Here is a 22,028-nt window from a genome sequence, read left to right as displayed (position 1 = left end):
TCAACCAAGTCTCGGGTGTACAAAATACCAGTTTTTCCGGCTCGTTTTTCTGCGTAATTAGACATGTGACGCATCAGAAGCTTCGTACAAGATGGCACGAACCAGTGCAAATAAATCGCACGAAAAATCTGGCTTCGTTACGCGCGTCTTGGAGCCACATATGACACACAAGAGGCTTCGGACCCGTGGCTTTAAAAACTATACACTGAGTGGTTAACGTCAAATGGCAGGTAATAATGAAAATAAGGTTTGCTGTACATAGGCTGAACGTATGCGCAAAAGGAAAGAGAGAGACAGAGGAGTAGGAAAGGAAAGAAGCAGCGAGGTCAAGCAGATGTGCGTCAGGTTTGCTACCCTATACTCTCGGGGAAGGAAATTAAGAGATGAAGAGAAGGAAATAAGAGGAATGGAGGTTGCCATCGAGGCGAAACTGGTGCGGTTGTCCATTATTCCTACACTATAAGACAAAAAAAAAGATAGCCTGTTGCTCTTTATGGCGACTCCTCAATCGCCACACATATAACTCTTCAAAAATACACGTCAGCTCTCTTCTGCAGGTCCTTTTACTCTCTTCGGAGAGTCGTGGGAGGCGCGACTCTCCAAAAGAGCGTTACACGCACACGCGTGTGCGTGCACACACACACACACACACACACACACACACACACACACACACACACACACGCACGCACGCACGCACGCACGCACGCACATACAGACACTATATGCGCTATCTGAATCAGAGGTGACGGTGTCCGGCGTTTCAATGCGAAAAGAATGTGCTTTCACGAAAGTCACCCTTACCACAGACGGCACAGCAAAACACAGAAATATTTTCTTTAACACATAGATAAAATAAATGCGGGGAGGTCGGCTGGCAGTAGCTAAAACCCACTCCCTTAAAGGGGCCCTGCAACACCTTTCTTAGTTATATTGGAATAGTCTCATTATTGACGTATGACTCTTCACGAGTCATATGCCGCAAAAATTTTTCGAATCCGTCAAGTCTAAGCGGTGTTACCAAATTATAGAGATCACGTTCCGCAGCTTTCTCCCTCAACTCAACGCAGCGAGCGCGCGGAAATCTGCGCGCGGCGTGAAGGGAGGGAGGGCGGAGGTGCGAGGAGGCGACGTCAGCGCCGGCGGCATTTTTTTTTTCTTCATTTTTTTGTCTCTGGCGTCTCGGCGCAACCACGTGGTCTGTGGCGCCACTTCCGGTCGGCTCGCGCGGTCGTCGTCGAGCGGCGGAGCCCATGGCACCGTGTATCGCGCGTGCTTGAAAACTGCGAGTCGGTTTGGTAATGTTCGGTGTGCACCTCGAACTGCCGTAGTGTTTTCATCGCTCTGCCAACATGGACGCAAACTTGCGTGCGCGTTTGGAACGAGATGGGTTTCGACCCACACTCCGATACACCGCCTCGTCGCACTGCTCGCGCTTGAATCGTATTCAACACGGCAAAGCTGCGTGCACCCTTCTCCCAGTGGCGGTACTTCGATGCTGTTTGTTCTTCGAATGCGGGCGCACAGCGAGTGCGGGCTGACAACAAAGAACTAAAGACTAAATGAAAGGATCGTGGGGCATCGGGCCGGCGCGGACCCATCCCCCGGCTGTCTGCAGCTACCGTGAAAATGCAGTCTGCTTGGTTGCTGTGTCGCGGTTTCTCGGGAACCTGAGACTACGGGGAGGATACGCCGAGGTACGGCTCGATGCCATACTACATACGGCTCGATGAACAGACAGCGAACGGGACTCTCGCCATACAGCGAACACAGGTATCCTAAGCTAGCCGGTGCCAGCATTGTTATCGGAGAAATGCTGCACCGCTGCCTCGGTCGGTCGTGAGAACGTGCCGACGATGCAGTTTCCAGCTGACGAGGCAACACTCGAACGGCTGCCACTCTCAACGGCAACCGGCGATGGTCAAAAGCACAGAAATATTCACGATTTCGGCACTGCGCATGGTGAAGAAAACGCAACCATGCAACTACGAGCAGACGAGCTGTCGGTGAGACCGGAAGTGCTAATATTAATGTTTGTTCGGTGTTTTAACGGCATAACACAATATAAACATACATATTATCTACTTATTGAACTCAAAATTAACAACTAAGGTAATAATGAGGGTGTTATCGTGATTATAACATCAGCCAATGGTTGAACTGCCGACAATCGCGTCATATATTGCGGACTAATACATCATTTGTCGAGAGAAGAGGGAGCGATTTTCAGCTGACTTTGAGAATTTATTGTAAATTCCAGGCCGCTCGCTTCGCTATAATATTTGGCTCGCGTGTTCTCGGGAGCCTCGACTACCGATTTGCAGCGCTTTTTGACCCTGCTCAAAAAGTGTTGCAGGGCCCCTTTAAGTCGATGTTTGTACGGCGCGGAAACCAGAGCGAGGCGACGAAGATAAGCATAGATGAAGTGCACGTACTGTGTATACATGTTAACATTGCACCTATATGCGCGCTATCTATATCGCTCATCGCATACAGGGTTAGGGCGTGGAAAGCGGTGCCGCAGCCCCGTAGAGCTAACACAATTCACGCACAGAAAATAAAAACGTCAGCAGCGCTCGGTTGCACAGCCGTCGTGCACTCGCACTCAAGCCTCCCATAACATTCAGGTCCAAAAGCGGGCGATCGTCCAGTCAACGAACATCGCCCACGACAAGTCTATGGCGCTATGGCTTTTATGATGAGCACTGACAAAGGAAACGCACACGCAAAAGGCAACGCGATACAGGCAAATATTGGAGACGCGCCGGACAGAAATTTAATGGTGGGCGTCTGAAGCGAAAGCGCGCTATTATAGTGTTCGAATCGCGGGTTATTAAAAGTAATGATATTCAGTTTTTTTTTTCTTTCCTCATTTCATATAAACAGTCTTACTTTTTATTCGTGGGCGCCGGCCACCATCTTGGGGTTTTACAGGATTTATTCATCAGTCTTGTATATAGTGACGTCAAATTAACAACGTGGAAAGTTGGGCAAGTTGGTAAGTATTCATTTTGGTCATTCTGCGCGGCGGGACGGGACACGAAGAAAGAAGTGAGAAAAACAAGCGCTTGTTTGTCTCACTTCTTTCTTCGTGTTCCGTCCCACCGCGCAGTATGACCAAAATCAAAATAACAAGGACGCAAAGCGTATCCGTGCATACTTTCTGATCATAGGCGCCTGAAGGGGGGGGGGGGGGGGGGGGGGGGCGGGGGGGGGGGGGCGCTTTCCTAACTCACCTAAGGGGGCGCGCAAAGTCTGCCTCATACACTTTTATTTAGTCGGACTTGTCCCGCCACTGTTTAAAGAGCAGGAACGCAGGTTTTTGACAATATTGGCGGCCGAAGGGCCCTAATGTTTAATTTCAAGAACTGTTGACATCCAATCTTTACACAGGGAAAGCCAGGGACCAAAGGCAGGTCATTGTGAAGCACGTAATCGCTTCTTTTTCATTTTTTTATCCATTGTGAAGCATGTCTTTTGGACTTGACGAAAGGGGTGGGAGAGGGGGAGGGCTACAAGAGAGCTTCGCCCTCCCCCCCCCCCCCTAACGGGTAACAGTGCGCACGCCCATGGGCTTTTATCCCTTATTAAAATAGATTTAGACAGTATATAGATTGTCTAGTAATGGGTTTAGACAGTCTATAGACTGTCTAAATCTATTTTTGTAAGGGATATATACGAGTGTACCGTAGCCTCGTTTACCTACAGGTGCTGCAGACACATAACGGCAACATTCAGCAGCCCAACATGGCGGCCATCAAACGAGCGTCGTTAAGTAGTCCGTATATCAGCGGGTCGAGAAACAAAGCGAGCTATATCGGTATACCGACGCATATACCGCTATCGCCCATTGTTCCTGTCCCTCGTATCAAATATCTTTGCTGATTTGATGCGAACCCTACGTACACATGTAGCGTGCCTTAAATGAAGACGTGTGCCGCTAATCACTCGCAAGCCGGCTCATTTCTTCCGACATGTATTGACAGCGGCGGCGGTGATCTGCGCACCGTATAAAAGACGAGAACAACTTGTTTTTCGGTGGCTGGCGTTTGTTGATTCAACGATTAGTTGGACAGCGCAAACAGACATTGACAATAAGCGCAAGATATACAAAGGCCGTTTGAACGAAGGGCGCTGTCATGTACCTGAGCGATTTGCTTCTTTGAAGTGAACGTCCTATGAGCGAGGAGCAAGGACAAAGCGGGCCCGCCGACTTTTGAATGCTGCTCACAAAATTAGCAAAAGAAGCGCACGCCTCGACCAAAGAACCGTAATGTTCTAAACTAAATATAGATGCATTAACGGTCACTTGAGGAAAGCTTCCCGTAGTGAATTAGCGGTGGACAGGCCCTGTTTTGTTTCCTCTTTCTGTCCACAAACGACGGCCAGCCGATATCATGATAAAGGCAAAGAACTATCCTTGTAAGTTTTGACGAATACTGAATTTCGCCTAATAATTTATGAATATGAAAAAATGACCGCCACCCGTTTGTAGAACAAAGCTTCTAAGATGACGAAACATTCTTCCCGGTCCGGGGACCGAACCCGGAACCAACGCCTTTCCGGGGCGGTCGCTCTACCAACTGATGTTTTGTACAATCCTCCCTCTCAACCCTTTCCTTCCCTCCCCTTCCCCCTCCCCCTCCTCCTACACCCGATACCAGAATCCTGGATTAACTACTGCTGTCATCTTTTGACGTTTCGTTTCTTTATAAGAAACAAAGAGTCAGCGAAAGAATAAAGTTTTACCTATAACTTCATCCGCATTCGTAGGAGAACGAAGGGCGACGCCATATTTGAAGTATGATTGTTTTTAATGCTCCAGTGCCACATACGTTGATCACGAGAAAACAATTTGTCTCCCAACGCACAAATCCTCTCACGTATCGCTTGTATCCTTGGTAATGATTGCGTCTCTGCCCAGGGAAACAAAAAAAATGTTGCAGTGGCTTAGCTCCGCTATGCCAGGATAACGTAGCGTTAGCGAAGGTTCAGCTAATTATTCTTAGCTTTCCTGATTGTCTAGGATTAGCTTGATTATCATGCTTACTGCTGCTCCAATGACACACACACGGCATACGTATTATGTGGCACATGTATATTTATTTTGCCAGGCAACTACTTCGGAATCCGATGAGTTAAGCTTCTCGGCTCTTCTGCGCCGTTGAGCAGCATTTGCGCTCTCCTTCTCCATGGCTATACCACACTGGCAAACGCCAGTCAGAGGCGCTATCAAGCGGCTCCAGCGTAGTGTGAGACGGCGACCGCACAGCGAAGGCGAATAGCCGCGCACGCTACGGCGCCACTACGTCTGCCAAGGCAACGACGTCACTCTTCTGCAAAGCGCAGACCGGCGGCGGCGGCGGAGTGCGCGGGAGCTGCCGGCTCCGGTGCGTGACATCACTGATCCTCGAGCATGCGTAGCACTGCTCTTGAGGATCCGCGACAAACTGGCTCGGCTAGGCCAGTGTAGCTAACGCTACAAAATGAGAACTCCTACATCAGATAAGAATGTACTCGCGCGGGCCGATCCTTGCTTTCGCTGTAAATAAAGTCTTATCTCTGTACTTTCTCACCCGGCTGCGATAGTTATAAACTGAAGCATTCCTCCCCTCGGCTGCACCTGCAGGCAGTTCGCATGCATGACGCTCTCATCTAAAGAAGCCTAAGTCACGTCCCCCGGTGCTCCCAATTACAGCTCAAGGGAAGCAGGGATTATCGATAACGAACACGGCATGCAAACACGGAGACAGTGCGAAGGGTGGGGAATAGAGAACAGATCAGAAGCAGAGCTCGTCATTGAGAAGAAAATGTCCCTTGAGCAAAGGAGGATTATGAAGCAGCAACGAGGTCGTTTAAGGGGGCAACTGTCTAAGGACTGCAGCGTGTACTAGCACTCTGCAGCCAGTTTTCAGGGGGAACGACTCAATAAAATCTAATCCCAGCTCGCACTGCTTCCGAAAACAAAACACAGGCGCTATAGACATGCGGCACATCCATACCAGTGTCTTCGCATGTGAAATCATGTCTTTGAATCTGTCCGGTGTTATAGCGCAGGACGAATGGCGCGATACAAACATCACGTGCAGAAGCAGTTACGACCTCCAATCACGGCTTTAGGGTTTTATCGTTTCTACGGCTACAGTTCAAACAACCATCACAAGAGACAACAATCTTTTTAGATGTGTACATCGACGAGTCAGCGAGACAGGCACACTCAACTAATGAAGTCGTTAAGAAATCCCAGCAAATCTTACCTTAATCAAGATCGCATATCGCAGCGTCTGGGAACTGTCAGTGAGATACAAAAGTTACCACGACTCGGAAAACATCAAACCAGTGGTCTATACATTTCAATTATTACGGGTAGACAAAACGCGGGTGCATACTCAAAAAAAGCAACAAAAACGCGTTTTAATCCTCTCACAGACACGGGGCTGCTTGCGACGCCAAGCATATTACAGAATTAATTTATCTTTACTTGTTGTAAATGAGAAGACAAAGAGGACGAAGACCGCCCTTGCACGCTTGCTCATTCTGAATTCTTATGAAGCAGCAGTGACCCTCCATGACATTCCTCACCAGCTTTCGCCGCACTGCTCAGAAATAAAGCTCAGTTTGCAATATAGCTCCTTATATAGCACAGCTTCGGTAAGGATACAGTATGACTCGTTCCCGGAGATCGCGACGCTGGTCCACGTCTCGGTCAACTCCGGAATGAAGCTCATCACCACCTGCGCAGAGAGTGCATCTCGTGTGTCACGCTGTGCTTATGAATCAAGTGTCTTTTTGTAACAAAAAAAAAAATGACACAGCGACACAATCATACACCTGCGCAACAGCTTTTCACCTAAGTTTCTTTGATTTCTTAAAGTATATAGACTGGAAACCAAGGTGTTAAAAAAACGCGTACTGGGATAGGCTCCAAGGAATCGAGAACTTGCAGTGCGCATGGAGATGATGGAGTTATGTTGAGGAGAGTGCGCATCGTGCTTATGAGAAATCTCAACACAGCGAGGACGTGTAGGTCTTCGTCGTAATACGTGCGTGAGCGAATCACTTGTCCTCTCTTTCATTCTTCCTTTCTCTTTTCTTTTACAGCCCTTCCCTCTACCCTCGCGTAGGGTAGCAAACCGGTACAACCTGGTTAACCTGCCTGCCTTTCCTTTGCCTTTGTCTCTTTTACTTGATTTTATGTTACGTTGTTTGAAACGTTAGATACATCTATCCATCCCCACCGGTCTCGCAGTAAAGTTATACTGAACGTCGCAGTTTCACATGAAGGGCGAAGCGCTTGTAGCAGTGGTAATACATTAGACAACTACACGAAGTCTCGTAGGTCGTACACACGACAGTAGACGCTCATTTACTAATTGATTTAGCAAGCTTCATTAGCAGGTCGCAATTAAAAAGCACGGCGCAAGCATGTAAACATGAAAAGATTTCACTCGATATACCGCACACACTCGCTGTCACAACGACGGCGCGACAGGCAGCGCAAGGAGCGCAACCCGCCCAACATCGCCACTCTTGTTCAGCGCAAGGAGACCTGAGCAAACGCAACGCGTCTCCGAGACATTTAGATAACGTGGCCTCCAAAACTAGACGCGCAGAAAGACCGTGCGCACGAAGCCACTAGCGGTATCATATTGCCCTGCCTTTGCACCTGCCGCGGAGTATCTGCAAGAAAAGTCGCGCGGGACACCTATGCACGCGGCTTCGCGGAGAGACCAGCCGCCATGCCCGGGCAAACTAGTGAGAGGAGGATAGGCGCGCTCACTTGATATCTTAATAAGATTATCTTAAACACACTAGGGCCGCCAGAAGGCAGCGTAAACGAACCCACTTGCTACCTCAACTCGCCCAGTCTTTGCGCCCATATACCAGCAAGAATTGACGCAGCTGCCAAGGTCAGGCTAGCTTTGAAAAGACGCACACTCTGATGCCCTGTTAATAATAGTCTGTTGACCAAACTCACTCCATCTCTATTTCTCTCTCGCTCTACTCAGCGAGCGTACGATACAACATTCCTATATATAGCTGTACATGATACCTTATAAGCAACGTCTTCCGTCGGGCCTACGAGCACCTCTGACCATATTACGTGAAAGGAAAATGTTGCTAATGCAATGAGATACGTATACGGAACTCGACTTCAAGTGAGGACAGCAACGTACTGAACAGAAAAAAAAACGTAAAACACAAATCATGCCGCAGCGTGTCCCTCGTGTGTCTGCACTGTCGTGAACATGACACACCAAGCAGAAAAGCCCGGACCGAATAGGCCGACTGGATGCTTTCTCTTCTCTTTCACTAGTAACGCATGCAGCGTAGATCACATCCACTGGAATGAGCTTTGAGTTCGTAAAGAGAAAAAAGCATGGCCTCTGTCGTAGGAATCGGTATAACATGAACGTGTAACGCGACTTCACAGACGTAGTTGAGCGTTTGTTGTGCATTCTTTCGCCCCAAGCGCGAAGGAATGAATGCTACAGCAACAAATTGTAATGTCACGCGAAGAACAGCAAGCAGCTCGAAACTTGCAAGGCGCTGCTCAAGCAGAAAGGCCGCACGGACGAACATACACAGGATGAGCGCGAACTGTTACAGTTGTGACTTATTTCTGTGTGAGCAGCGCGCTCCTGTCGCAAAAGCAGCCGCTCCGGTGAGCGAAGTGACCTACGTGCGCTGAACGCAAACTTGCGGGTAGAGCGCAAGACGTACACACCACCGCCATCACGAGGTAAGCCCGCAAACGAGCGACCACGCCCTGTATAGGTGCGCGCTCATCCGCGTGGGGCGACGATCTTTAGAGCGCACTCTTCGAGCTCTTCGCGTCATCTCGCTAGTGATAACGAAAACAGGCTGAAGCGCCACCGATCTCTGAGTATCGCCATCGGTAAATGGTATATATAAATAGCTCGCCGTTAGAATGGCAAAGAACGTGCCGTCTGTGGTGAATCTTTTCGCGCTCCGCGCTGCGGAGCGAGGGGTCGTAAGTTCGACTCCCGATGACGGAACTTTTAGATGCGAAGCAGCTCTTTGACTAGACTGTGTAACGCTGCCCCTCCGTCCGCACAAACGCGAGGCAACGCGCTTCCCTCGGCGCAGGTGTTGGAGCGGTGCCAAGTAGGTCACGCCGCAGCTGGGCGTTGACGTCACGCTCCCCTCGCACGCTTCCATCGCAGGGGCGCGCGTACGTCACTCTCTCCCTCACCCGCCGGAGCGCCCGCAGCTGCCGGCTCCAACGCACGCTCGCCTCTCGTGTCTGCGTTTCAAACAAACGTTTACACCAGTAAACGCTACACCGAGTTTCGCTTCAAACGAATCTTCCAGCGCTCACCGCAGCGCCCGCGTTAGCGCCGTTCAACCCGTGACGCCACCCGTGCGCAACGCTGCTGCTTCGCATCCCATCAGGGTTCCCTTCGGGGAGTTGGTCCAATTTTTCTTCTGGTTTATTTTTCTTTGCCAACTGTTAGTTTTTATCAACGTTGGTCTTTATATTTTACAACGTCATATCCGTGACGAAAATACGTCAGTAGAGCCGTGGTGGACCACGGCATAAAACACTTTCGTGTTAAAAGAAATGGAAAGCTATAAATTGAGCACGACAGGCCAGCGCACCAATTCCGCAGACGATTAGATTCCGCAGTAAATCGGTGTTCCTCTGATTCACTTCAAAATAGGGAGTAGGCTGAATGAAACATTACTTAACTAACAAAGAAAGCTTCTCCCGAAAGAGACAGATGAGCGAGGACATTAGTGCGAAGTTTGACGTGTGTCTGCCCTCCACTCACGATTAAATCGGAGATCTATCAGACTAGATTTCGCCACGTGCCGCTCGAATGAGCACCTTTCAAGAGAAAACTAATTAGAAAGGCAATGAGACCAAAAAAATATATATATTTTTTTCCCCTTTCTAAGAAATCGTTCAGGCAAAGAGCACGCTACATTTGAAAACACTGATGAAGGTTTCTGGCAGGCCAGTTTGTAATATATTCTTCATGAAAGTGTCAGCCCAAATGGGACTGCAGCACAAACCGCGCCCGAGTGTCTGGGAACCTTCCAGATTACTTTAGAATCTTCTGATAAGCTTGAGCGCGCAAAGGCACAGTAGAGTTTATTCTGGAACTAACGCGGCCCCCAACAATAACCCTGGAATCTTCGATGCGACATGTATAAATGCCAACGTGCCTTAGCGCTGTACCAGATTATTCGACGACCGACGACTGTCTGCGCCGATATCGTTGCATTTTGAGTGTCGTTCTTTTTCCGGGTACAAGTTAGCCCAAATAAAGAGCTTCATCTTTACCGGCTGCGATTGCTTTGACAGTGTAGACAGGCGACACTGTCTACTCCATCTTTCTATCAGCCAGAGACTACACGTACTGTACTCCAGTTAAGAAAAATATGAGAAGGAAACACGTTGTGGCATGCCACCAGGTTCCTGGCATCACAGTGGGTGCACGCCGTTAGAAAAGAGAAATCATACTAATAATCATCATAATCACAATCACCCTGAGGTGGATAGTCCGGGGACCCTCTGGCTTGGACTGCCCTCTTGGCCCTCTCTCAAATAATCATCGGAAACCGGCAACACTGAACATGCTTGTGTATAGTTTCGACCACGCCTCTCCTATTTGCCGAGGAAGCTTCCGCGGAGGCAGGTCTAGTATCTGCCTGGAGAGATTCCGTCTCCTAGACGTTCGCACTCTCTCAGATAAGACTTGGTGACACATTGTTTCCACGGCATGGCTTGCGTCATGGGACCGGCAGACGTATGTCGCGACTGCCGCTTCCCCATACTGCGCTTGTCCTTCGTCCGCTACAGGTTGGCGACGGATACAGACGCGACAGCGATGTGAGGGCACTACAAGAAGAATTGAGCAGAAATAATTGGTGGTTACTGTCGATGTCAGCGTATAATTACCCTCCACTGGTAACACTGGCATTGTTCATTATTTCACTCTGTAGGCCTGCGTACCGCAGCTCTGTATGAAGTTTTAAGTTTTTTGTCAGTTTCTCGGATATATTGTCACGTGGTCGTGACGTCGACGAAGACAGCAGTCGGCGTTTGCAGAATGAAACTGTTTATTTGGCCGAACTTGTGGCCGGGAAAATGAGAACTAGAACTACAGCAATACACGCTGTACAATGATAGCGGCGAACAGGGCGTCGCCCGTCGATCAACTGACAGGCGGTCAAGCGCGTCGGCTTTTATACCGGCGCTATCGAACTTTCCAGCGATATCGCTGGTGGTTGCGCAATCTCTAGAATGAGCTCGAGCGTTCGCGTCTTGCGCGCAATCTTAACAAAATCATCTACAACAATCGTGAAGCTTCTCGAAGACTGAGGCGCGGTTTGAGCTGAGCGTTGCCGACAGCCTTTGTGGGCGAATGCAGCAAAAGTGATAAGAAACGTACGTGGCAATGCCCTCCTCTGAAAAAGCATCGTCCCGATGCTTAAAAACAGAACATGGATACATGCAGTACTAAAGAAAACTAAGCACACAAACATTAGAGTCCTCAGGTGAGTTAACGAGCATAGTACGGTTTAAGGCGCACCACATGCACGACCTCTGGTCGAGCTCGGCGCCTCTGAGAGTTCGTGATGCCGTCGGGGACAACCTCGTAGTCGAGTGCGCCGAGACGTCGAAGTACCCTGTACGGTCCGAAGTATCGTCGAAGAAGCTTCTCGCTCAGTCCGCGTCTTCGTATTGGCGTCCAGACCCAGACACGGTCGCCGGGCTGGTACTCCACGAAGCGTCGTCGAAGATTGTAGCGACGGCTGTCGGTGTGCTGCTGGGTCTTGATGCGCAGGCGGGCGAGTTGTCGAGCTTCTTCGGCACGTTGTAAGTAAGCGGCGGCGTCGAGGTTTTCTTCGTCGGTGACGTTCGGTAGCATGGCGTCGAGTGTCGTCGCCGGGCGCCTTCCGTAGACCAACTTGTACGGCGTCATCTGCGTCGTTTCTTGGACGGCCGTGTTGTAAGCGAAGGTCACGTACGGAAGGACGGCATCCCACGTCCTGTGCTCAACGTCGACGTACATGGCCAGCATGTCGGCGATTGTCTTATTTAGACGCTCGGTGAGGCCATTGGTCTGCGGGTGGTAGGCGGTGGTGCGGCGGTGGCTCGTCTCGCTGTATTTGAAAATCGCCTGAGTTAGGTCCGCAGTAAAGGCGGTACCTCTGTCTGTGATAAGGACCTCTGGGGCGCCATGTCGCAAGACGATGTTCTCCACGAAGAATTTGGCTACCTCGGCGGCGCTGCCTTTGGGCAAGGCCTTTGTCTCGGCGTAGCGGGTGAGGTAGTCAGTTGCTACGACGATCCACTTATTGCCGAAAGTCGACGTCGGGAACGGCCCCAGTAGGTCCATCCCGATTTGCTGGAACGGCCGGTGAGGTGGTTCGATTGGCTGCAGAAGTCCCGCTGGCCTAGTCGGCGGTGTCTTCCGTCGCTGGCAGTCTCGGCAAGTCTTAACGTAGTGGGCGACGTCGGCAGCAAGGCGTGGCCAGTAGTATTTTTCCTGTATTCTGGCGAGCGTGCGGGAAACACCAAGGTGTCCAGCCGTCGGGTCGTCGTGTAGGGCCTGTAGGACTTCTGGTCGCAATGATGAGGGCACGACAAGAAGGTATTCGGTTCGAAGTGGCGAGAAGTTCTTCTTCAGGAGAACGCCGTTCCGTAAGAAAAACGACGGCAGTCCTCGCTTGAATACCTTCGGAACAACGGCGGTCTTGCACTCGAGGTACTCCATAAGGCCTCCCAGTTCCGCGTCGGCTCGTTGCCTTTCGGCGAAGTCATCGGTACTTATAGTTCCTAGGAAACAGTCATCGTCGTCGTCTTGCGGCGGCGCGTCGACGGGGGCACGAGACAGGCAGTCGGCGTCGGAGTGTTTTCGTCCGGACTTGTACACGACGGTTATGTCGAATTCTTGAAGCCTCAAACTCCATCGTGCGAGACGACCTGAAGGGTCCTTCAAGTTAGCTAGCCAACATAAGGCGTGATGGTCACTGACAACTTTGAAGGGCCTGCCATAGAGGTAGGGGCGAAACTTTGACGTAGCCCAGATGATGGCAAGGCATTCCTTTTCTGTTGTGGAATAGTTGGCCTCTGCCTTGGATAGTGACCGGCTAGCATAACTGATGACCCTTTCCTGCCCGTCAGTCTTCTGCACAAGGACGGCGCCGAGTCCTACGCTGCTTGCGTCGGTGTGGATTTCCGTATCGGCGCAATCGTCGAAATGCGCAAGTATGGGTGGCGTCTGCAGGCGTCGTTTAAGTTCTTGAAAGGCTTGCACTTGCGCCGTTTCCCACCTGAATTCCACGTTAGCCTTCGTGAGAAGCGTCAGTGGTTCGGCGATTCGTGAAAAGTTTTTGACGAAGCGTCTGTAATAGGCGCATAAGCCGAGAAATCGGCGCACGGCCTTCTTGTCGGTGGGTGGCGCGAAGTCGGCGATGGCAGCTGTTTTCCGCGGGTCTGGGCGCACTCCAGACTTGCCGATCACATGACCCAGAAACAAGAGCTCGTCATACGCGAATCGGCACTTTTCTGGCTTCAAGGTCAGTCCCGAGGTCTTGATTGCTTGAAGTACTGCCTCAAGCCGCCGGAGATGCTCGTCGAAGGTCGAGGAAAACACGACGACGTCGTCCAAATACACAAGGCACGACTGCCACTTCAATCCGGCCAGTACGGTGTCCATGACGCGCTGGAACGTCGCAGGTGCCGAGCAAAGTCCGAAAGGCATGACCTTGAACTCAAAGAGGCCGTCGGGTGTTATAAAAGCGGTCTTTTCTCGGTCTCTTTCGTCTACTTCGATCTGCCAGTAGCCGGTCTTGAGGTCCATCGACGAAAAGTACGTCGCGTTGTGAAGTCGATCAAGGGTGTCGTCTATCCTTGGGAGGGGGTACACGTCCTTCTTCGTGATCTTGTTCAGGCGCCGGTAATCAACGCAGAAGCGCAGTGTCCCGTCCTTCTTCTTCACTAACACCACTGGTGACGCCCAGGGACTCTTGGACGGCTGGATGATGTTGTCGCGTAGCATCTCGTCGACTTGTCTCTTTATCGCGTCGCGCTCTCGAGTCGAAACTCTGTAGGGGCTCTGACGGAGTGGTCGAGAATTTTCTTCTGTTAGAATGCGATGCTTAGCAAGGGGCGTCTGTCGGACCCGCGATGACGAGGAGAAACAGTTCTTGTATTGCAGGAGCAGCGTTTTCAGCTGGTCTTGCTTGACCTTCGGAAGGCTCGGGTTAACGTCGAAATCTGGTTCGGGACCTCGATTCGTCGAAACAGGTTCGGCAGCATCGAAGAGGGCGAAAGCATTGCTGGTGGCCACACATTCGTCGATGTAGACAACGGTCGTACCAATGTTGAGGTGCCTATATTCGTGGCTAAAGTTCGTCAACACTACCTTTGCTTTACCATGACGCAGCTCGGCTATACCTCTTGCGACGCAAACCTGACGGTTCAGAAGTAGGTGCTGATCGCCCTCGATGACACCTTCAAGGTCTGCGGGTTCTTCGGTGCCGACGGAAATAATGACGCTGGAGCGCGGCGGAACGGTCACCTGCTCTTCTATCACATTCAGTGCATGGTTCCGTGGCGTCGCGTGGGGCGGTAGCGCTTTGTCTGAGGTTAGTGTTATCGACTCAGACCTCAGGTCGATGACGGCGCCGTGGTCACTTAGGAAGTCTATTCCAAGTATCACATCTCTGGAGCAGTTTTTTAGGATTACAAAGCTCGCAGGATAAGTCTGGTTATTGATGGTGACTCTCGCCGTGCAGACACCAATCGGCGTTATCAGATGACCTCCAGCGGTCCGGATCTCGGGGCCTTCCCAAGCAGTCTTAACTTTCTTCAACTTTGCTGCGAACGGCCCACTGATGACGGAATAGTCGGCTCCAGTATCGACGAGAGCGGTGACGTAGTGGCCGTCGATCAGAATGTCGAGGTCGCTAGTCCGCCGTCTTGCGTTGCGGTTATGTCGCGGCGTCGGGTCACGGCTACGTCGGTTTGCACCGCTGCTTCCGCGTTGCGTCGTCAGGTCTGCTTCCGGTCGCAAAGTTTCGTCTTCAGGACGTCGTTCGGCGTGCGGCGGGGGCTCGGAACTTCGTCGTGGCGTCGTCGACGACGGCGGAGGATCTTCAGCATTTCGTCGTTCAGCAACCGCACCTCCATCGGTTGCTGCCCTTAGTTTTCCGGATACGGGCTAGGCGACCGGCCCCGGTTTGGGCCAGTGTACTGCCGGCGGTGCGGTGACATGTAACGGCCGGGCGACGGCGAGCGGGAAGGTCGTCGTGCTTGCCACTGTGTTCCGGTGAGGTAGTCGTCGATGTCGCGAGGCCGTTCGCCTGGCTGCGGGCGCGGCGCGTTGACGGCGAATCCGCGTAGCCCCATCTGACGGTACTGGCAGCGGCGGTACGTGTGGCCTGCCTCCCCGCAGTGGTAGCAGAGCGGGCGGTTGTCAGGGGCGCGCCAGACATCGGTCTTCCTCGGGGTATAGCGCTGGCCGACAGGTGGGCGGTAGGGCGTCGGTGGCGGCGGCGGCGTCTGGCCGACAGGTGGACGGTAGGGCGTCGGGGGCGGCGGCGGCGTCTGGCGACGGTACTGCGGCGGTGTGTCGTCTCGGCGTGGGCGTGGAGGAGCAGCATGACGGCGGGCTGCTGCAGCATAGCTCATAGCTTCCGGCTCAGGTTGCGACGGTGCAGCAACTCCTAGCGAATGCTGAAGTTCCTCGCGAACGACGTCGGCTATGGAATGGACCTGGGGTTGCGATGCAGGAAACATCCTTCGCAGCTCTTCGCGTACGACCGCCCTGATCGTCTCACGTAGGTCGTCGGAGCCCAGCGCATGTGCTTCCCCGTAGTTCGTCGTCGGCATGCGGCGGTTGTACTGCCTAGTGCGGATTGCTAGTGCCTTTTCGATTGTGGTGGCCTCCGAAACGAATTCCGAGACCGTCTTCGGTGGGTTGCGCACAAGTCCGGCGAAAAGTTCTTCCTTCACTCCCCGCATCAGGAATCGAACTTTCTTTTCTTCGGACATGGCGGGGTCGGCATGGCGAAAGAGGCGAGTCATTTCTTCGGTGTACAGTCCGATGTTCTCATTGGGGAGCTGTACACGGGTCTCGAGAAGGGTTTCAGCCCTTTCTTTCCGGATGACGCTCGTGAAGGTGTCGAGAAATCCGGTGCGAAAGAGGTCCCATGATGTTAGCGTGGACTCTCGATTCTCGAACCAGGTTCTTGCGCCATCTTCAAGGGCGAAGTAGACATGGCGTAGCTTCTCGTTGCAGTCCCAGTTGTTGAACGTGGAAACCCGGTCGTATGCCTCCAGCCAGCTTTCTGGATCCTCGCATGGTGATCCGCGGAATGTCGGCGGCTCCCTCGGTTGGTGCATGACGACCGTTGTAGGCGCCCCAGCGGTTGTCATTGTGGCTGTTGTCTTCTTCGCTGTGATCCTGGTGTTGTCCGGTAGGGGTTCGTATTCAGGGGGTAGTCCTTTCTGCCGGCGGCTGGTTCGAGGATCCGGGTTGTCCTTAGAGTCGTCTTCTTCGCGGCTTGAGCTTGGGTCAGCGCTCCGCGGTGGCGTCCGGATCATGAAGCAGCACCTCCACCAGATGTCACGTGGTCGTGACGTCGACGAAGACAGCAGTCGGCGTTTGCAGAATGAAACTGTTTATTTGGCCGAACTTGTGGCCGGGAAAATGAGAACTAGAACTACAGCAATACACGCTGTACAATGATAGCGGCGAACAGGGCGTCGCCCGTCGATCAACTGACAGGCGGTCAAGCGCGTCGGCTTTTATACCGGCGCTATCGAACTTTCCAGCGATATCGCTGGTGGTTGCGCAATCTCTAGAATGAGCTCGAGCGTTCGCGTCTTGCGCGCAATCTTAACAAAATCATCTACAACAATCGTGAAGCTTCTCGAAGACTGAGGCGCGGTTTGAGCTGAGCGTTGCCGACAGCCTTTGTGGGCGAATGCAGCAAAAGTGATAAGAAACGTACGTGGCAATATCATGGCAGATTGTAGTGAATCCCTTAATTTGTATCCAGTATTGTAGTGTAGATACCAGTAAGACTACGATAGAGGGTGTAACTGCAGATTCTCTAAGCCTGTAATTGACAGCCTAAACGAGAACCTTGCGTTCCACCTATAGAGACTTCCAACTTTTAGAAGTCAGCTGCCACTAATGGTATTCTCGGTATATTCCTACTAAGTTGGCTGATATTTCCATGTTGGTTTATTGAACAGAGAAAAAGGGTATACGTGAAGGTACCACAGCAAGGTGGTGACAGTTATTTCGTTTCGCTTAGTACACTCTAAGAAGGGGAAAAAAAGAGTCATTCGACTCTTCTATGTGAGTCCTTACTCGCCACGTATGTGACTCTCTTTAAAAAAAATGAACACGTGGACTCCCTTTGTAGATCATTATACCCTCGCCAGAGAGTCATGGGACCCTAGAGAGAGTTAAAGTGTCTTATTAAAGAGAGTCGCACACGTAGTGAGTCAGGACTCCCCGAAAAGAGTAACACATACTTTTTTTTTTTTTTTTGAGGGAGAGTAGTACAAAGGTTTAAGAAACATAACTGAGGTAAGGCGGTGCAGTGTCGTTCAGAAACTTTTTGTATAGGCGTTTTATACCCAGAAGTCGAAAGCGAGACCGCGATCCGGCGGAATTACGGTCACATGGTCCCTTCGATTACACCGAGAGCAGCTCAATGTTCGGCCTATATCCCGGCAAGCTTTCTCTGTTTCCAATCTCGAGACCGCCCGGCATTGCTAGAAGCCGAGCCGGAACGATTATATGCGAACCTTGCAGTTGTACTAAGTGCGAGTGCAGAAAGATAATGCGATTAGTGCAGCTGACCTGGGAGAAACTGTCTTGAGTAAATCGCTGTGCGGTGATTGACTGCAGCTGCGCAAACCACCACCGCTGAGACGATGTACACTTATAGGGTGAATTCACGGAGTATGTATAGCAATCGTAGTCTCACCGTATCGCGCGATTAGACATTCAGTGGATGGAGAAGAGACGAAAAGACGACAAGGCAGTGCTTTCTTTCTTTTTCTTTGCCTCTTCAAGGCACTCTCGGAGATAGCAGTCGCGAACGATAACGTCGACAAGTGCTGCTAAGACAAACGATACATTATGCGTTGTTCACATGCGCAGTGCGGGCTGTTACAAAGTGATGTAGGTCAGTGGGGTATTCCAAAGACGAGACGGTGCCGTCGTCGCCTATAGAGCACGCGCGTCACGTTTATTCTCATTATTGCTTTTTAACAGAAACCACAAGTGACCATTCTCGCAAACCTGGGCGACGTGGAATCAACATGCGGTTGAAAGGTGCTTTGCTATAGATTTCCATTACAGCTAGGTGCGAAAGACAGACCGATCGATCGATCGATCGATCAATCAATCAATCAATCAATCAATCAATCAATCAATCAATCAATCAATCAATCAATCAATCAATCAATCAATCAATCAATCAATCAATTCCTATAATGTACGGGATATTCACCACCACTTGTCACCTGGTGAGGGTGATGGCACCCACCTGACATTATCGGACTCTGGGCGTAATATACATAGGCGAGTTTCAGTAAACGAACGCTTGTAATCTGATCTGGCACAACAACGTTGCTATAGGAGCCTGCTACACGTGAGTTGAAGTCGATGACAAGGACAAAAAAAAAACGAGGTTATCTCAACTCAAGACATGTGCCTGCCAAAGATTAGTCCGGATGACGTGCGAAGCTCGAAGTCGGGGTCACACGAGTGTTACTTTCAGTAGAATGTTTAAGAACACATGCAGATTTTTTAAAGGACAAAACACTTGGTATGAAAATGGCGGATTGGACAAGCTGGCACATCAGCGGCGTAGTAACCATACATCACGAATAAAACAGCTGAAGTGCCGTCCGATTCTTTCTGCTCCTTTTGCGCTGCTTGGCTGCCATATGATGTTAACGAGTGCTTATGTTTTCAATGCACGCATGGGAAACAATCCGATAGTTAACTCGTGGGTATAACATTCCGAAGCAGCACACGGAGAAGACGCCACGGAGGAAGGCTCCGTAATAAATTTGACCATACTGACGGTTCAACCAAATGTACCTGTATCTGACGCCATCGCAACTGTATAGATAAAGCCTTCGAGCTCGCGTTCAGGAGACGAGTGTCACATAGCTATTTAGGCATCATGGCGGGTGCGAAACAATCTGAACGCACTTCGCAACTATAAGCGGTGAAGCCAGTGATGGTAAGGTGCACAGGCAGTTATCGAATGAAACGCGATGAAATGAGCACACGGCTGCCGACACCCTTTTCATCACCACTGAGTGCTGAGTAGTTCAATGTGGCATACTATAAAAGCGAGATACCTTTAACGCACTGTGACTCGATTTAGTTCCCCAGCGATGACTCAATGCGATGACACAAAACGCGCCGGTCTCTACGCGGTCCGCGTATCAGTGCGGAGCGCGTGGCGGCCCCGACGAAGTCTTCGATCATGCGAATGTGTCTTTGTCATGCAGCTGTTGAAAATGGCAGCTACTTTAATACACCCACGGGAAAGGGGACCAAGACTTCGGTCATCGTCTGTGGAAGTTTTCACAACCAAGACACGGTAGTTACGTTAACCGCAGTACTCGCGCGAGTTCGTCGATTTTCTCTTCGTGTGTAGTGCGTGGGGGACGTCATCTAACGTTAAAGAAAAAAAAAAAAACGAAGGACATAGCGCCTGCGCTATATATATATATTTTTTTTTAATTTGGCGAAACAATGTTGTGTTTTCGCTCTCATGAAAATGAAACTCAGCTTGCACCTGCGCTGTCCTGACCTATATTTGCACTAAAGATATAATCCTGTCATATTTAGGCGTCAAAACCACGATCTTATTACGAGGCACGCCGAAGCATGGGAATCGATCAATTTCAACCAACCGAGTCGTTAACACGCACCTAAACAAAAAAGTGTTCTTGAAACTCAGAAGCGTTGACTGCTGGGCCAATTGGTGCATCATTGTGAAATCGTTGAGCGACACAAAACCCGAAACAGGAAGAAACAGGATAGCACCTATCCTGTCCACAACGTTTCTTCCAGGTCTGTGCTTTGTGTCGCTCAACGACTTCACAAAGCGTTCTTGCATTTCACCTCCACTGAAATGCAGCCAAGCAGCCGTGATCGAATCAGCAACCTCAGCAGCGCGACGCTCTCGCTACTAAGCTACCGTGACTGATTAGTTTAGTTGCACATGTGTTGCGTAAGCATCGAGAGCATCGGACAGAGCACATTCTTCTCCCCCCGCATCGTTCTTGAAGGAAGATTTGCCCCCGCACGTGCGTACACACACCCCATCGTAAACTCACCACAGCGAACACGACGACGAGGCTGAGAACGCCGGTCTTGACTCGGTTGAGCCACAACTGTCTGGGCGAGATCGGTGGCTTCTCTTCATCGGCGACTTCGGCGTCCGCCTCGGGCGCGTCGTCGCGACTTCCCAGCGACGAGCAGCGTCGCGGCCGGCCCATGGTGGTCGCCGGGAACGCAAGCAGCGGGCTCGTCTCGTCCGGCACCACGAGCCGGCAGCTCTCGGTACGATCGCTCAGTTCCATGTTGACACCGCAGGCTGCACTCAACGACGACGACGCATGGCCGGGGGCCGGTCGCAAAACTCCCGCGCTACTCCGCACATAGCGCGTGCCGACTGAAGCTGCTCTGCCGAGAGCGGCCGATAAACGAGCGGTCGGTCCCTTGTTTCTGCTTCCACTGGTGTTTTCGCCGGCCAGTGCGGCCGCCATTGTTTACGGTGTCGAGGGTGTCGATAATCAATGCCCTCCTCCTCTCCACCTCGGCAGTCTTGCAATCTATACCTGGTCCGAGCCGCTCGCCAAGAAGCCGGGCGTCAGCCTTTGCTCAGACCATGCACCCAAATTCCTTTATTTAATATATGCAGATATATATTTACTTAATCCGTGAAACTGCGGCACGATTTCGTGACACCGGATAAAGGCAAACGAAAACGGAGGAGAAGGGCGCGATATAAGAAAAAAAAAGTGAACCTGGCAAAAAGATAAGGAATCGATGAACGGCTGTCGCGTCAGAAGTTCTCCGGGAGGTGTTATCGCGCTGAGCGAAGCCGAAATGCAAGCGCAGGGATATCCCCGTGCCTACTTAACACGACAACGAATCATGCATGTGCTGAACGCAAGTGTCTCATACGCACCGTGCCGGCAGAGCATGGAAGGCGGTCTGGGGACTGCCGGCCTTCACCGAGCCATAAATCGCTTCCTTATCACCCTTTTCAAAGTCTCTGTTACACCGGTACTTGAAATGGCTAGTTAAGGGCGATTGGCGCGACTTCCTTCTCCACTACATGCACCTATATCTCAGTTCAGACCTAGATTCTTCGGCGGCGACTTTCAAATAGCGCGCCGGACGCTGATTCTTTCATGTTTTTTTTTTCTTTCAGACAATATACCTTGCACTTTGATCTCTTCATCTCTGCGTAATTACATCTGAAATGGCGTCGACTATACGCTCCTCAATTACAGCGCGCCAACGTTAGCTGTTACGCGATGCCGGGCGCCTCTCTCTCTCTCTCGCGTTATCTGTCGACATGCACCATACGCCCCAGCTCGGGCCGCTCATGCTCCTTTGTTCTCGCATCGCGGAAACAAAGCGCGCTGTATAGACCATGGTATCTGCAGCTATGCGAGATATCGCAGTCGGGCTAACGGCGAAGTACAATAAGCCAATAATTATAACCATCACGTGAACCATCCTCCCTCGCCACTGATACGGAGTTGGCCGAAAACAAGTGAAAGCCAAGTGCCCCGACGCAACTGGTACGCTCTTGCTTATGAACTACGAAAACGTGTGGCTGAGCTGGCTAATGAAGATGTCGACCGCTGCACACGCACAGCGGGTCATTCACGCAGTTGCCTTTAAAAATAAAAAGTTACAACTTACGCATTTGCCTAAGACGACTCGAAGGCGAAAGCCACTTTCTTCTTTTCCTTCCTAGTTGAT

General features: G+C 51.1%; 1 protein-coding gene across 2 annotated transcripts in view; it reads right to left on the bottom strand.

The window, feature by feature from the left end:
* The window catches only part of LOC119382821 (P protein), a 332,942-nt gene extending 312,130 nt beyond the window's left edge, over positions 1-20,812 (bottom strand). For both annotated transcript variants that reach the window (XM_049412327.1, XM_049412328.1), the window contains exons 1-2: positions 20,366-20,812; positions 6,657-6,734 (exon numbers count right to left, since the gene is read on the bottom strand). In XM_049412327.1, the coding sequence (XP_049268284.1) occupies positions 6,657-6,734; positions 20,366-20,797 (510 nt within the window). In that variant the 5' untranslated portion in view covers positions 20,798-20,812. The remainder of the gene's footprint in view (positions 1-6,656; positions 6,735-20,365) is intronic.
* Between the last annotated feature and the right edge of the window lie 1,216 nt (positions 20,813-22,028).

This window comes from Rhipicephalus sanguineus, chromosome 2, assembly GCF_013339695.2.
Source record: "Rhipicephalus sanguineus isolate Rsan-2018 chromosome 2, BIME_Rsan_1.4, whole genome shotgun sequence".
Taxonomy (NCBI): Eukaryota; Metazoa; Arthropoda; class Arachnida; order Ixodida; family Ixodidae; genus Rhipicephalus; species Rhipicephalus sanguineus.
The sequence above is the reverse complement of the archived record's forward strand: the minus strand, read 5'-3'. Positions and strand labels throughout refer to the sequence as shown.